General features: G+C 37.8%; 1 protein-coding gene across 4 annotated transcripts in view; it reads left to right on the top strand.

Annotated features, from left to right (window-relative positions):
• The window catches only part of pparg (peroxisome proliferator-activated receptor gamma), a 46854-nt gene extending 33987 nt beyond the window's left edge, over positions 1–12867 (top strand). For all 4 annotated transcript variants that reach the window (XM_007229634.4, XM_022682408.2, XM_007229635.4 and 1 more), the window contains exons 5-7: positions 4247–4446; positions 9771–10254; positions 11819–12867. In XM_007229634.4, the coding sequence (XP_007229696.2) occupies positions 4247–4446; positions 9771–10254; positions 11819–12066 (932 nt within the window). In that variant the 3' untranslated portion in view covers positions 12067–12867. The remainder of the gene's footprint in view (positions 1–4246; positions 4447–9770; positions 10255–11818) is intronic.
• The last annotated feature ends 3406 nt before the right edge of the window (positions 12868–16273 follow it).

The raw sequence follows: 16273 nt of genomic DNA, 5'->3' as shown, positions 1-16273 counted from the left end.
ACATGACTGAGAAACAACTTCCCTTCAAAAGTAACACCCACATTCGCACCCCCTGCAACCTCAAAACAAGGCCTGTCTCAGCACGGTCACGCTTTCATTAATGTTTCCAGCAAAACCACCAGCACCTAATGCCAGACTAGCACTGTTTAATTGCAGCAGTGTGGTATAGTTTCGTTTTGTGATAGTGGGGTTGTGTCCTCAGGCTGTTCAGTGTTAATGTAAGATAGGGTAGCAGTTTTAGCAAAGCCCGGAGGCCAATACGACTTTACTTGAAAACTTGTTTCTTTTTTTTTTTTAATTACACCAAATGTTTGTGAATACACTGATGTAGCAGTGGGACTAGCATAGTGTCCCATGATTTTTGCCATGTCTAATGTTCTCACAGACAATTCTAGCCAGTTGTCGCTGGTTATGTTCGTTACCACTGCCTTCTCTGGCGTATTCCCTCTACCAGGCCTCACTCCAACTCCCATAATTCACGTCATCTTGCCTCTCTCACAACATAGCATCTTATAATTTATACAGGTGTGGATATTCCCATGAGCCATCTCATGAGGTAACACTTGAACACATGGTCGGGTTACATACTGCTGTCCCAAGACTTTTGGCATCTCAGTCTATATATTTTATTTATAGCATTTGGCTGACTCTCTTATCTAGAGCAACTTACGGACAGTTTCACGCTAAACCCACCTGACCGACTTTTTAAGTAAAAGTTTTAATTGCCCACTTTTTTTTGTAAAATCAGTGGAATTTCCCTTAAAATTCACCCAGGATGTCTGGCAGACTGATGAACTCTGCTGACCCAGCAGTCAGAGTGCAGCACTATGTAAAGCATGTTGTTTAAGTAGAGGCTGCGATGCTGTCCTTGGGCAGATTCCAGAATCTCATGATGCCAGAAGATATTTAAATAGCTGGTTACAATAACTGCACCACTTTACTCTGTCATTAAATATTTTAATAAGGAGCTGCTGTTCTAATTGCTATTATTATTATAAATGTTTATTTCTTTAATAAGCTCTCCCTCTCACTTTCCCTTTTTTAAAGCGTTGGGATACTTTCCAATGTATAGTAGTTAGAAGTGGAAAATACTACTATTTACTATTGTTATAATAGTTACATTTAAATAATAGTTTATTTAGGAAACTTTACTTTAGTTCTTTAGTTTACTTTAGTTACATTTCCATTTAGACCTTTAAAACATTCATTAAACATAACTTCTTTAGTTTTTCTCATACCAATGAGCTCAGGGTTTCTGAGCATTTAAACATCCTCCCAGATTAGTATTAGTTAAATTTTTTAATTCTGACAACTAAGAGGAACTGAATCCTCATTTTAATCTTACATTTTATGTCAAAACATGTATCGTTTACATTCAGATACTTTATTTTTTTTTATACGTTTTATCTTCCCATGTGCTGCTTTTCTTGCACATCTCAGAATCAGAATGCAATTATGGGTTTGTAAATACTTAATCTGTGGAAGGTAATCTTAAATATAATAATATTACAGCTTTTCTGTTAGTGTTATTAAGAATAGAAGAACTTCAGCACAGCTTCGCAGAAGCTGATCAAGTGCATTATGGGCAATCAGTGGCGCTCATCTAATGGGGTAATGGGTAAACTTCCCTCTTTAATCACGTCTCAGGCTCATTTTTATATCTGTGAAACGCTAATAAGAACATGATGTGAACATTTCATTCGTCACAGCGGTTAGCAGTGCGGCTTTTATGCAAATCAACATATAGGATGACTGCACATTTACTGTCAGTAATGCAGAGGTTCCTTTTCCAGTTCTCGGTCCTCCACATTTTTGTTCAGGCCTCGTGAGCTATAAGCTGGGATTGAGTAAAAATGTGGCCGATCCAGAGTGCTGTGAGTGCCGGTAAGAGAACCCCTGCATTACTGCATGACAGTAAACGTACAAGCCATCCGACATGTTTGTTCTCATGCAGAGCGTAATACCTGCCACTTTGTATTACGATGTTTTTTTTAACCCTCCGGCAGAACCATGCTACTCTTCAGGCATCTTGAGTTACGCCATGCTGGGATTGGCTCTCGCGCTCCAGCAGTGGGTGGCAGGTGTTGTTTTCTGAGAGGCAGGGTCAACAGAGTTTGTCGGGGGTTATCAGCCCTGCCAGCCTCCAATTGGCTGTCTTTGTTTTCCCTTCTCTCGCACCTCGCCGTCACGCAGGCCCTCACTGGTTGGGCGAAATCTTGTCAGGCTTAAGCCGGTTTTCTTTTTTATCAATGATTCATGAAGGCGCAGAGCCGGCAGCCACAAATGCGCCATGTCACTGCACCTGGCTCCCGGCCAAGGTGTACAGTAGGAGTGAGGCGGGGTGGCGCGTGAAGGGTTTACAAAAGGTGTGATGGATATGATGGGCCTCTATTAATCAAAACCGTTTTGCAACAAGTCGAGGCACATGCGAGAGAAAATGGCCTTAACTTCCCTTCCCTCCTTTTCCCTTCTATCAGGGGAAAAATAAAAAAGTTAGATAAGTTTCGCACTGCGGGCTCAACGATTCATACGTCACCCTTTCAGATGTTTTCCTGCCCCCTAGTCAAATACTCGTATCGAGTGTGGGAGAGAACACAAATTACAGGCTTTTAACGCACCAAGGCTTTGCATGCACAGGCTGTGTTTGTACATGTAATGACCTTTAAAAAAAGAGAGTCATGATATTTTCAGTATTTTGTAATAATAACATTGCTGAATGTTATACACCAAAAGTGCAGCTTAAAGGGCTTTTACAGTATAAAAAAACAGCATAGAGAAGGAAAAAAAATCTAAAATAAATAAATAAAACAAACAAATACAACAATTTAAATCCAACAAATAAAATCAGTAAAAATGACATATAAACAATAATTTAAATGTATAAACATTTGTCCAAGGTGAATAAAGCAGTGAAGGTCAAATAAATAAATAGTAAAAGGATAATCAATTTTACAAAAAAAATATTTCACTAAGGATGTTTTCACACCTGAAGGTTCGAACTAAGGTTCATGTGCTTTTTGTTATGTAGTGTATATATCAAATTAATCTGAGTAGTTTCGGTTTCCCACTGCAGTTTGGTGACTGAACGCATTAAAGAACTGTTTTGTTTTGTAGCTGTCACCTAAGTGGGCGCAGTTTTCCTATATTTGACACTGATTGGTTTGAGGAACGTTGCAATCTGACATTTTTCTAGTGTTATGTTTGTGCCAAATTCTGCGTTCCTGCCAGAAATCAGATTCATCGTAGATTTGATAGGTAAAAATACTTTAATAATTTATACTGAACAATGACCAATTTTCAAAGCCTCCTACTGCTATAGGCTCAGAAGCTGTACAGGGATAGGATAGTAATTTTAGCCAAACTAACTAAGCTTTAGACTGGCTGCTTTCTCTGTATGACTTTCACTCACATGTGACTTGAGTGGCACAGTCAAAATAAGTGTACGAGTGGAACTGCTGAGGTAAAAGTTTTGTAAAAAAACGAATGTTTATATCGGCTGGGCCCTGATTTTAAAGGGAGACTCACCTGCTGATCATCTGACTACCTGCTTCAGATTCCAGTGTGACAAAATATGTCATTAATATTCATTGACACTAAAATGACAGCGTGACCAAAAATACTTCTGACCTTCATTCTTTCTGCTTGTGCCCGGCCTAAATACTCACAGCAGTATCACTGTGGTGAGATGATAAAGCTGAGATTAGCGCAGGATTGCATCTGACAGGTCCGCTCAATTAGAGCAAGTGTAAACGTGGCTCACATGATCAGGTGAGTCAGACAGTAATCAGACCGCCACTCTCACTGCACTTAGATCTTTATTCAGTCCATTCAGCAATGCTTGCGTAATTCGATGACTATGTAGTTCAGTTCAGCCCTGGAGGAACCTGATGCAGCTTTTGTGTAAATATTACGCGGATGACATCCCTCTGCGTGATCACCTGGATGACTCGTCAGAATCGTCTCTGACCTGGTGGTCTCTGTGGTGGTCCAGAACTAATAATCAATTTTAAATCGGAGAATATAGTTTTAACAGTTAAAACCTCCAGAATGTATCTGGATTCTGACTTGGGTCGTGGCGACATCCATCAGCATGCCCACGCAACTAAAAAAAAAACAAACTCCCTGTTTTTCCACATCCCACCCACTGATCCCCCGAGTCCGCCTGCTTGTCGTGACCGTGAACATGCCGGCTTTTGGGATTTCGTGGGGGTTTTCAATCTTTTTGGCTTGTTTGCTTTTTTCCCAGCCATTCGCTTTGGCCGCATGCCCCAGGCAGAGAAGGAGAAGCTCTTGGCCGAGTTCTCCACCGACATGGACCACATCCACCCCGAGGCGGCCGACCTGAGGGTCCTCGCCAAGCATCTCTATGAGTCCTATCTCAAGAACTTCCCCCTCACCAAAGCCAAGGCCAGAGCCATCCTCTCAGGCAAGACCAGCGATAATGCTGTGAGTACTGAGGGATTCTTTTACCTTACTTTACTTTAATCATTATCTTTAGTACTAAATCTTAGATATCTTTAGTACTAAATATAGTACTTTATTTTATTTTGATATATTAATATATTTTTTATCAGTTTGTTTTAGCCTAGTTTCCTTTACTTCATGTTAATTTAATACATGTTTTAAATCTTTATTTAATCATGTCATTCAGAATTATCATTATACATTATTCACTGCGAAATACTTAGAAATCAGTTTATGAACTTCAATTTAGTTTCTGCGAATCATGTTGAAGAAAGGCTGTGTTAAAAAGCTGCTTTGCCTTGTTTAGAATAAACTGCTGAAACATCAAATTTAATTAAATACAACCATTAAAACATACTGGTAACTGGTAAAGCATAAGACGATCAATATAATAGCCAAAAATAACCCAAAGCATTTATCTTTGCATTTAGTTGTATAATTTATCTATCCTCTCTTTAAATAATCAGATTTACAGTTATTTATGGCTAGATTTTGCTCCTATGAGAAATTTAAATTTTATGAGAAGTCAGTAAGCCCAAAATAACATCTGCAGCAAATTGTAAAAATGTGGACTGAAGCTCATCAGGCCCCGCAGACTTCCTGGGGCAAACACAACTCTGTCTTTCACTATTAGTGTGAATCTTGGCACCATCTGCATCATATCTGAATCTATAATCAATTTTTTGTGTTTTTTTTATTTGATATTGTTTTAAAAAAATAGACCCTGAAGAAATATTTAAATAAGTGTAATCATAAGAAATACAGACACATGCATCATTTTTGCATTAATTTATAAATCAGATTAACATCCAATGTTTAACCACAAAAGCTTTTTAGCTAAGCTTAAAAATAACCCTACAGTTACTATTTAAGCTGTGGGGGTGTGTGCATTTGTACCTTTGTGTCAGCAGCATAAAGTAGCTGAATGCTTCCCTTAACCCTTGTGTGGTGTTCGGGTCTGTGGGACCCGTTTTCATTTTTCATCAAATGATACTAAAAAAATATTTTTTCTTACTCAAACTCATTGGCATTGGCTCATTTTTTGTGAAAAACATATATCAAAACACATTTTCTATAAACACACACTGTACACGCCCCCCCCCCCCCCCCCCCGCCGCATGCAGAGATGTTTAAAGTACTATAGACCCAAAGTACAAGTACTTTAAAAGTGACCTGAGTAGAAGTTTACGTGTTAAATTTGACTAAACATTTTTTTGTACAATGCACTTCTAAAGTACTGAAAGTAAAAGGACAGTACTGTGTTATGTAGTTATAACACAAAGCAGTGGAAAGTTCTCAGAGTGAAACTGTATCACTTAATTATTTTATTGATGAGCAGTTTCATCAAATCCGGTGACAGTACAGAGCACCTAACCACTCTGATAGCAATAATAAATGATTCCTTACATTTTTATAATCATGACAAGCAAAAGTGGAAGTAGTAGAAAATAACACTCCAGTAGATACAGATCCAGCATTTAGTACTAAAGTGCAGCAGTGAATAGTTACTTAGTTACTGTACATCTCTGGCCGTATGTCAGGGGATTAATCAGGCTGATGTAGTTCATTAATACAGTAGTTCTGTGAAGAGTTAGGAAAGTTCTAGCTGCAGATAATGGAGATAATGCACCAGTTATCAGAAAATATGCAGAAGCTCCTAGAACAGTATGCTTTGGGCAGAGGAAGGCTGAAATTCAGGTTTCTGACTCGTGCTGGTCTTATGACTGCAGGTAGGCCTAAACTTGGTTGAACTTTTAGAGAGTTATCAATTCCATTAACAATCAAATGACAAGAATAACTGAGATCTGATGGTATTCAACTTTAGACCCACAAATCTTAGATGCCAAAAGTTATTCCTATTTTAGAGTTATACTATTTCAATGATCAAGGTGTCACTGTAAATGCTTTATCGACATAGTGTGCAATATTTGGACATGACCCATCAACATCAATCATATGGGGTGAACTTTGTTTAAATTGTTATTTTCTTGATGTTTTATTTTTTTTATTGATTCCAATGTCTGACTTTTCTAAATTATAATGTATAAACTTTATAAACAAGCCAGTAATATGATTTATGGTAGTAATGGTAGTGACAGGTCTAATGTAAATTTAGTTACACAGTTTCAGGATTAATAACAATTGTATATTTGTTTTGATATAATTCAGCAGTTACCCAATACAGTACATTATCTGATATGTTTTCAGTTTATTTTAGCATTAAACTTTATAAAACTACAATAATAGAGAATTCAGAATAGCACAGTGATGTTTAGCCTCCATCCACACATATTTCTTAGCAGCTCAGATGCTCTAAACAAAAGCTGTGCTTTACAATCTAACAAAATCAAAAGTGCTGCGTGAAAAAATAGAAAAAAACAGGAAATAACATCTCAGCTTTACCACCACAGCACTGAATCATTTCACAGCTTTTTTCTAGCTGACTGACTGAAAAGTTGTGAACGTAATGTGTGTGAGCTAACATATTAGCCACGAGCTAATACAGTATCCAGAGCTAATATTTTAGCTTCCAGCAACACACTATCCAATAAAACTTAAAGAGTGGCTGATTATATCAACTGTTTAATGCTTGTTAACATGGTTGTTAACATGCTAGCCATGAGATTTTAGCTACAAGGTAATGTGTTGATGTGTGTTAGCTAACATGCCCTGCGTGTATCATATTAAGATTAAATCAAGACATTTTTATTTTGTTTTGTCACTTTTAATGATACAGTTATTTAAGGAACAAACCCTAAATTCCATTTAAGTTATATCTGAGCTGAACTAGGTGCAGGAAAGCATATTAAATTGTGTTAATTGCATCTAGTGAATCTTATTCAGTCTTAGCCTCATATTGTGGACAATCTAAGGATTTTTGTTGTTTTTTACATTTGTTTCAAAAACAAAATTACAGGCAGCTTTCTTTAACTTTAATTCCAACTTTATCTCAATTTTTGAAGATTTTTTGTTTACTACATACTTTGAACACACTAACTGTTATTTATACTGTGTCAAAATTAGAAACTCTTCAAAATGACCTAAAATAAACTCTTTTTACATTGACTTCCATTGAAAGTTAAGAAGGTTTATCTCTCTCCTTTAAGGTTGTTGTTTTGGAAATACAAACACGTATTTCCAAAACAACAACTTCACAGGAAAGAGATAAACCTTCTTAACTTTCAATGGACAGCAACTATATTCAGGCTACGGCAGTTTAGCCCCTGTCTGTTTACACTGAAGTTATAAGCATAAGTATTTTAGTCTGAACTGGCTTTTAGATAAGGCATAAAATAGAACAGCCAGTCAGAAAATAGCTCATTTAGAGCCATTCTTAAAATCAGTAAAAAAAAATTGCACTTAATATTCAGGCATAAAGGGGGTTGGAAATATTTGTGTAAAAAAAAAAATATTATGACCGTTTACAGTGCATGATCGTAAGCCTGTGGTGAAGGGCCCCACCCACTCACACTGTTATAAGGAGTGTTTTAGCCTGGACATACTTTAAGGTAACAAATCTACAGAGCACAGCCAATACAAATTAAGGACATTAATATACAGTATATCAGTCTTAAAGGTGCAGCAATCTTGCAACAAAAATCTTATATTTAAAAAGATTTACCCATTTCATAGAAATTTTACAAGCGAACTTGAATGTTCTACTCTGATTATCTGGTTTACTTTCTTACAACAATAATATTCCAGAAATTTTCTTTTCTGCTTTTTCCATTAGAGCAGTCTAGCAGCATATGGCAGAAATGCAGAATAAAAATATAGCTTCCTCTGTCTCTGGAAAGAGATATTACCAAGGCTGCTGGACGACTGTTTTGACTAGCATGAACTGAGATACGGACCGATTGATACCGAACATCTGGTTGCTTCGAGAATGCGGAAATATTTATGAAGGCCCAGCAGCAGAACTGTAAAGCTATAAAGCTTAGGAGGAAAAATATAGACAACTTTTGCTGTTACGCCAGAACATGTTCTTGCCAATGTATTTCCAAACAGTAGGCTTGGCTCGGTCAAGATATTAGTCCAAAAAATGGCTTGTATTGTAACTGGCTCCAACATAAATCCATTTATCTTTTTTAGGACAATTCCTAATTCAGTTTTATTTGCTTTTTTCCCTTTGTCCACTCCTGCAAAGGTTTATACAGCACAAGTCCATCCAGAGGTGTTTGGCTTAAGATGAAAAATGTCACCTTGGGATTTTAGATAATTGGAATGTGTTTTCTGACTCAATACAAAAGTAAACACCCGGGGAACATTGGCCTGCAGTCCCAGACATCATTTAGGCAACTCCTGGAATATGACGGCTGCTTTAATTTTAGGTTACAATCTTCCCACAGTTTGGTAGATGATGTCAGAAAGGATTTTAAGCCAACAAATTAAAAATAATACCATGAAAATGTAGTTTTGCAGTAAGTGTCTTATTTTATTGGTTTGTTTAGCAAAATAGCGACATTAGGTCTGTAATGTGCAACTCCAACTGCATAGCTAAACAAATACAGTACGTTTTAAAACAATCAACAATAAAAAAAAATTGTTTAGCATTTTTGGCTTTATGATTTATTTCTAATTTTAAACCTAGTTTTTCTACCTAATTTGGAAAGCCCAACCAAGAGAAAACCAATGGCCAATGGTGCTCTCTTGGACTTGGACAGCTGTTGATGATAAAGCTACATGACCTGAGATTCGAATTGACTCAGATCATAGTGACAACACCTTAGTCCACTGGACAACTCTTGGGAATTTAAATGCCCAGTTCTGCACCACTATTTACAACCCTGAGCAACTGAACACATTAAGTTGCTAAGTAATAATCTTGGTTATTGATGCAGTTTCTGACTGTGTAATATGTAGCAGAGTTAAAACAGCAGTAATTTTAAACATGAATTTAGTCAGATCTTCAGTTGTGTTTGTAGATAACAGTGAGTCATACAGTGTCAGAAACCACATAATCGAGTCTATTAGAGATAACTGAACAACATGGTTTAAGTTCATGGTTTAGCTCTATGATGATGAAGCTGCATTAACCCTATAACCCTTTTTAGTACAAATCCAATTAAGAAGAAGCTATGCTACAGCCATGCCTTTGCCATGTGTGCAGCATATGTATTTGCCTTGTCTTGTTGAAAAATACATGGACATCTCAGAAAAATGTGTGGTCTTAAAGACAGCAGATGTTGCCTCATACATTGCTGCATTAATGCTCCGTCAGAGAAATGTGCTGACACAACACTGATTTGGGGTTGTAGGGGGGTGTTAAAAACAAAACATTCTCTAATACTTTATTCTGCCCACAGCCTTTTGTTATCCACGATATGAAGTCCTTGGCAGAGGGGGAGCAGTTCATCAACTGCCGGCAGCTTCCCCGACAGGAGCAGCGCCGGACCAGCATGGGCCTGATTCAGTCAGAACTGCAATGTGAGCTGGAGCTTCGCTTCTTCCGCAGCTGCCAGTCGCGCTCGGCCGAGGCGGTCAGCGAGGTCACAGAGTTCGCCAAGAGCATCCCGGGCTTCGTCAACCTGGACCTGAATGACCAGGTTACACTGCTCAAGTACGGCATGATCGAGGTCCTCATCATCATGATGTCGCCACTCATGAACAAGGACGGCACGCTGATCTCCTACGGCCAGATCTTTATGACCCGTGAGTTCATCAAGAGCCTACGCAAGCCTTTTGGTGAGATCATGGAGCCCAAGTTCGAGTTCTCAGTCAAGTTTAACATGCTGGAGCTGGACGACAGCGACATGGCGCTCTTCCTGGCCGTTATCATTCTCAGTGGAGGTGGGTAGAATACTGGGTTACCCAAATTTCCTTTTCGTGGAGTTTGTATTGGAAGAATTGAGTGCCTCAAGTAAATAGGTGTAGACCAATACAACCAGAAAAAATAAACCATATTTTATATTTTATATATTTTGGCATTTGGCATTTAATCTGCAGTAAACCACATGTTTAATGTTTCCTTTGCTGACCGATACTAAAATGAGCGGTAGTGTATATACAGTCATGTACAGTTAATGCTGGATTCAGCATTACTTCATGCTTGTTTCTGCCGAAAGTCACACACTGTGACAAGACCTGAAGCCACATGACAGTCTGAACTCCACAAACATGCTGATTTCTTTTCCTACTGAGAGGCTTCTGGTCAGCCATGTGATCAGCACCAAGCCAGCAGTCACAAGCAGGAGGAGTACATGTTGACAGTGTACTTTAAAAGGTTTAAAAGAAGTGAAGCCCCTCCCCCATACACACATTTAATCAAAAAATCTGAGTAAGCTTTGTATAGGTTTCTAGAAGTCTTTTAGAAGCTTGAATACTGATTTGTAGGCTGATAGCATCTACCTCAAGCTGCTCTCAAGCTCCACCACAACAGCATGACTCAAAAGGCCTCGCTCAGCTCGACTGGGGAAGTGAGTTCACCCAGATTTGTGTGGCACCCGACCAGAACAGGCAGACCTACCTTCAGCTAATTCCGAACATTGATCTGAGATTATCATGATTGTCTGTTGCCTCATCCTTAACAAGACGCCTTCAAAACAGATAGCTATGCAGTTATCATCACCAGGATTTATTGGTCACCTGTTTGTGATCATTTAATAACATCCTACCCTTGGACTTTGATTGGATCATTCGAGGGGAAGCTTTGAGTATTTAATTGATTCAGCAAAATAAACATTTGTGAAAAACCTGCCTGTAATCTTATAGCATAAACAGCACACAAAATAATGATCTATTGGGGCATTGGCTATGCTTTTGTTTTATGTTAAATTCATAGTATATTATTATTAATAATATATTTTTTGCTTGCCATACCAATTGATGACCAAATTTGGCTTGTATAGGTTTGAACCGAAGCTAATTTGACTAATTGAGGCGTCAGGCTCCAAGAACAAAAGCCTAGTTTGTTTTTAGTAAAAGTGTCTCAAAACAGACTGTTCACTTGTTTTTTGTAACAAATCATTGGTGTAATTCATTTCAGTTGAACAAGGCCACAATTTTTTTTCAGCAATGTGCACGCATGATTTGTGGGGCGGGGTTTCTGTAGAAAAAATAAAGGGAGATTTTTTTATTTATTTTGTTTTGCTATCTAGAAAACCAAGTCTAAAAAATGAAAAATTACCACTTTTCATAAGACCCTTGAAAAAACTTAATTGTCAGAAATTAATAGTATTGTTATGATGTAAAATCATCAAACTTGACAGCTATTAAAATTACATTTTCTGATACCTACTGACAGCACCACCATATAGTTAGATTGGTCAACTAAAATTTTAGGTCACCACCCTTAAAGACATGAATTTTCAAAGCCTGAAGGTCTGACTAACTTTTTCTCTGTTGATTCCTGTAGATCGCCCAGGCTTGCTGAACGTGAAGCCCATTGAGGTTCTGCAGGAAAACGTTCTCCACTCTATGGAACTCCACCTGAAGATGAACCACCCCGACTCGCTCCAGCTCTTCGCCAAAGTGCTGCAGAAGATGACGGATCTGCGGCAGCTTGTCGCCCACCATGTGCAGGTGATGCAGCTGATGAAGGAGACAGAGATTGACATGTGTTTACACCCACTCTTGCAGGAGATCATGAAGGACTTGTACTAGGCTGTGGTTTAGCAGCCTGAGCCAGAACTGTAGTGATAGCGCATCGAGGGTTTGTTTGGGTTGTCGTTTTATCTTTTTTTTTCTTTCGGTGAAGAAGATGAGCCTCCACTGACAGCAAGAAAAGAACTCATCTGGTCGGCAGCGAGAACTTATGCAGTTAGACAAAGCAGGGGATTCTTCGATAATGAGAGAGAAAATATCAGCGCAATATCAGTTCTGACAAAATTCTGTCAAGAAATAAAATGAACCGTACTCACATGTATTCAGACTGGAGCTGCCAGGAGGAGACGACATAAGAGACCCGGACATGTAAAAATGGGAATTTTCGAAGCAACTTACTGTAATTAATGTTATCACTGCTTGCAGCAGCAGGTGACCTTTTCCAAACTTTACAAACTGTACAAACTTTGATATAAAAGGAGATGAGATTTTTTGTCATAAAGAAGGTTTTTACTGAAAATTGAAGATGTGATACTTTTTATTCCTAGAATAATCCCAGATTGTCTTACACTGCCTTTTAATCTTTGCTAAATAGGTAAAATAAGTGTTATCTGTGTACATAAGAGAATGTCACATGTTTGCTTTTGTTTTACGTTTGTATTGTTCAAAAAAAAAAAGGAATTTATTATATTTCAGAGATTTAATTTTTATTTTTAAAATAAAGAACACCTTTATAAAATGTATGTAAATATGATGAAAGTACAAAGAAAAAGATTAAATGGCTCCCTCTGTCCTGGGTTTGGTCATAGTTGTTTTACATTGAAAACGTATAATAAAATGTAAATGAATATTTTCAAGATATGCTTGTCTTCAGTTGACTTTGATTTGTGAGATGTTGTCTTCGTGTGTTCTTTACTTTAATACAAATGAAGGTGCTTCAAACTAGAACTGGGCAATAAGACATTTATGATTGTTTTTATTGTAACAAATGTGTTATTTAGATAAATAATACATATCTTAGAGAACATTGTACACATTTCATTATAGGACGTGTAATTAGTTCTATTTAGAAACAGAACTAGCAACCTAGCTAAATACTCACTAAAATCACCAGATTAATTCACTCTGAAAGGAGACTGCACTACAATCACAATGCATGTTTTAAAAAACACTTTTTAACAGCTTGGTCGCTTTAAATAACTTTAGTAGCTGATGTTCATTCAAAATAGCCAGAAATTATTACATTTAGAGACTTACACCATAAACTGTCCAAAAGTTTGGTCTGGTCCTTGTAGTAGAGAAGCATTGCCAATAGAATAGGCCTCTCTGGAGCAGATTAACTGAACCTGAACCTAATGACAGCATGCCTAATGCCATGTCAGCATTAAACTGTTAAAATTCAAATAGTATATTGCAATATATTGTGATACTGTAAGCGAAACTCTCATAGCATAAAAGCACACCATCTCATTTATAAAAATCTAAGCAAGATTAACCCTTTCTGACATAAATATTAACATGCAAACTAAAAAAATCACAAGTTGATACTGTATTTTTTTGAGAATTAATACAGTTTTGCAAAACCTATATATATATATTTCATGGTGGAGATGGTGATCATCCAACATTCTGACATCACTGATGCACTATTGTCACGGAATGCAATCACACTCTCACAGCAATGCTGCTCCAAAATCTAGTAGAAAGCGTTTTTACTAGACACAGTTACTTTAATAAATGCAGGATTACTCATTTTAATACCCTTGATTTCAGAGTAAGCACTGAACAAGCAGATATCTCATTATATTTGATGGCAGTGGTCAAAGCCAGATCTGCACCAAGAGCTCTTAGAGCTTCCAGTACAGCTCGGCTCGAACCTCCATCACTCAAAACACACAGAAAACAGACATCCAGACTCTTCTCTGTGCTGGCACCAAGGTGGTGGAATGAACTTCCACTGGTTGTCAGAACAGCAGAGTCATTCGCGGTCTTCAAACGTCGACTAAAGACACATCTTTTCAAAGAGTTCCTAGATTAATCAAAAAAAAAAAAAAAAAAAAAAAGGTTCCTAGGGTTCTAAACACGATCAAGCTATGTGTATCTCTTGATCCTAGTCTATAAACTAGCTTTGGATATTTGAAGAAACATCGAAGCACTGTTGTAAGTCGCTCTGGATAAGGGCGTCTGCTAAATACCACAAATGTAAATGTAAATGTCCATTTAGTTCTATTGCACCACTCAAAGAACCATTTAAAACACCTTTAATTTCTTAAACTAGTGCAGGTCTTCAGCAGCAGTTTCCTCCTGAAAGCCAGGCCTGGAAAGGTATGTTCTGTCCGTTGCACGCAAAGCCGTTTCTCAGGCATTACATCATCGCCTTTATTGCGTGTCTCTTGGAAACACACCCTGTTGTGATTGCAAAATCTGAAGCCCGCTGTTCCCGGCGGTTGATACAAATCTCCTGCTCTTAAGATATCATTTCCAGCTGCATGACGGACAGGGACATTTTTTGGCACCCAGCAGAGTCTCAGTGAAAATAGTTTTATTGATTTCTAAACACAATGGACACACAGGATTATAGAGTATGACTAGGAAAAGTTGGAGATTATTTACAGCACATAAAGCAACTTTTTAGTTGGGTTCTTTTGGATTTTAAAAAAAACTTAAATACCCAATATATTATGCTGTGGCCACTAAATACTTAATTTTGTGCTCAATATATCATCTTGTGGCAACTCCTGTTTAAAAATAACAACCAGGCCAAATTAGGATTTTTTTCCCACCTCTTCCAGTCAGTGTTGGTGGTTTATCTGGCTTTTTGTGCTTTTTAATCAGGTGTGTTGTGGCAGGAAAAAAAACACTGGAATGGGCCATGCGGGTGACAGTGTGTGCAGAGGTCTGGGACTGGAAGCCATAGCAGAAGATATTGTGATGATTATCTGATAAACTTTGTAGGCCTCGTCCAGTTTGTATCGGAGTCGTTCATTCCATTGTTTAGTTAAGGCCCCTGCCGATGGTGCAGATGAGCCCTGAACCAATAACAAATGTGTTTAATTAGCAGGAAAACACCAGAACACTCGAGATCACTGTTCATTCGCAGTGTTCCTCTTAACTGTGTGAAATGGGGGCTATTTCACAAACTTGTAAAGCTTTTATTTCCTTACAGTTAAGAATCCAGCATTCTCCGAAGGCCAGAAAGGGAACGGACAGTGCAGCTAAAGACTTTGGCCCGGAGCTCATCTGGAAAGAGGTCCGCTGCCTGTTTTGATGATGATGATTAAATGTGTTTTTTTATGTCGTGTCAGCATATCCTTACTTTGTTACTACCAACTCTCTGATGACCGTCTCCTGCCAAGATTCTTTGCGGATGCTGCCAAACAATTTAAAAAAATACATTTTCCTGCTTTAAAACCTCTTGAAGGAACATGGCCAAAGATAGCACTGGGTTTAGGAAACTGCATTTTTTGTGTGTTTTGCGGTTTCTCGCACACAGCAGCAGCTTAACACATCTGTCCAGTATGTTGTGAATTAATTCATGAATTAATGTTCATCTGATGTCTGAGGCAACACACCTGCTGCTGTGAGTTAGAAACGGCTTCAGACAAGCCAGACACTCAACGGACTTTCAGTTTGGTATTACGCATACATAGTAATAAAACAGATTATTACCTTATATAATTCTCATCAAATAGAACTGAAATATATTTTTTGTTTAAAGCTTAGTCATTATATACCACAACTTCATCTTGTGGCCACTTGAAACTTCATATTTGTGGCTCAAAATAGACTAAATAGCAAAAAAATTGACATACACTCCAATATTCATTACATCACCCATAACATCCACCCCTCCATCCCAGACAATTAATATTGTATTTAATTTACATTACATTACATTACATTACATTACATTTCATTTGGCAGACGCTTTTGTCCAAAGCGACTTACAATAATGAAGTACAAAAGTAATAGGAATTTAGATAACCCATTTTTAGATAGGGCTTAAAGGAGGTCAAAGGGAAATAAAGGGATAGAGAAGTGAAGGAGGGGAAGAAGGAAATGGGGTTAGAAGTAGTTAGTGTGTTAGAGGTGTTAGGAGAGTAAGTGCTCTTTGAAGAGCTCTGTCTTCAGGAGTTTATTAAAGATAGCGAGAGATTCTCCTGATCTGGTAGTGGAAGGTAGTTTGTTCCACCATTGGGGAACTCTGTATGAGAACAGTCTGGATTGCTTTGTGTGAATGTTTGTTTGGCAAAGCGAGGCGACGTTC

Source organism: Astyanax mexicanus, chromosome 24 (genome assembly GCF_023375975.1).
Source record: "Astyanax mexicanus isolate ESR-SI-001 chromosome 24, AstMex3_surface, whole genome shotgun sequence".
NCBI lineage: Eukaryota > Metazoa > Chordata > Actinopteri > Characiformes > Acestrorhamphidae > Astyanax > Astyanax mexicanus.
Note: the sequence above shows the minus strand (reverse complement) of the source record. Positions and strands in the feature narration are given on the sequence as shown.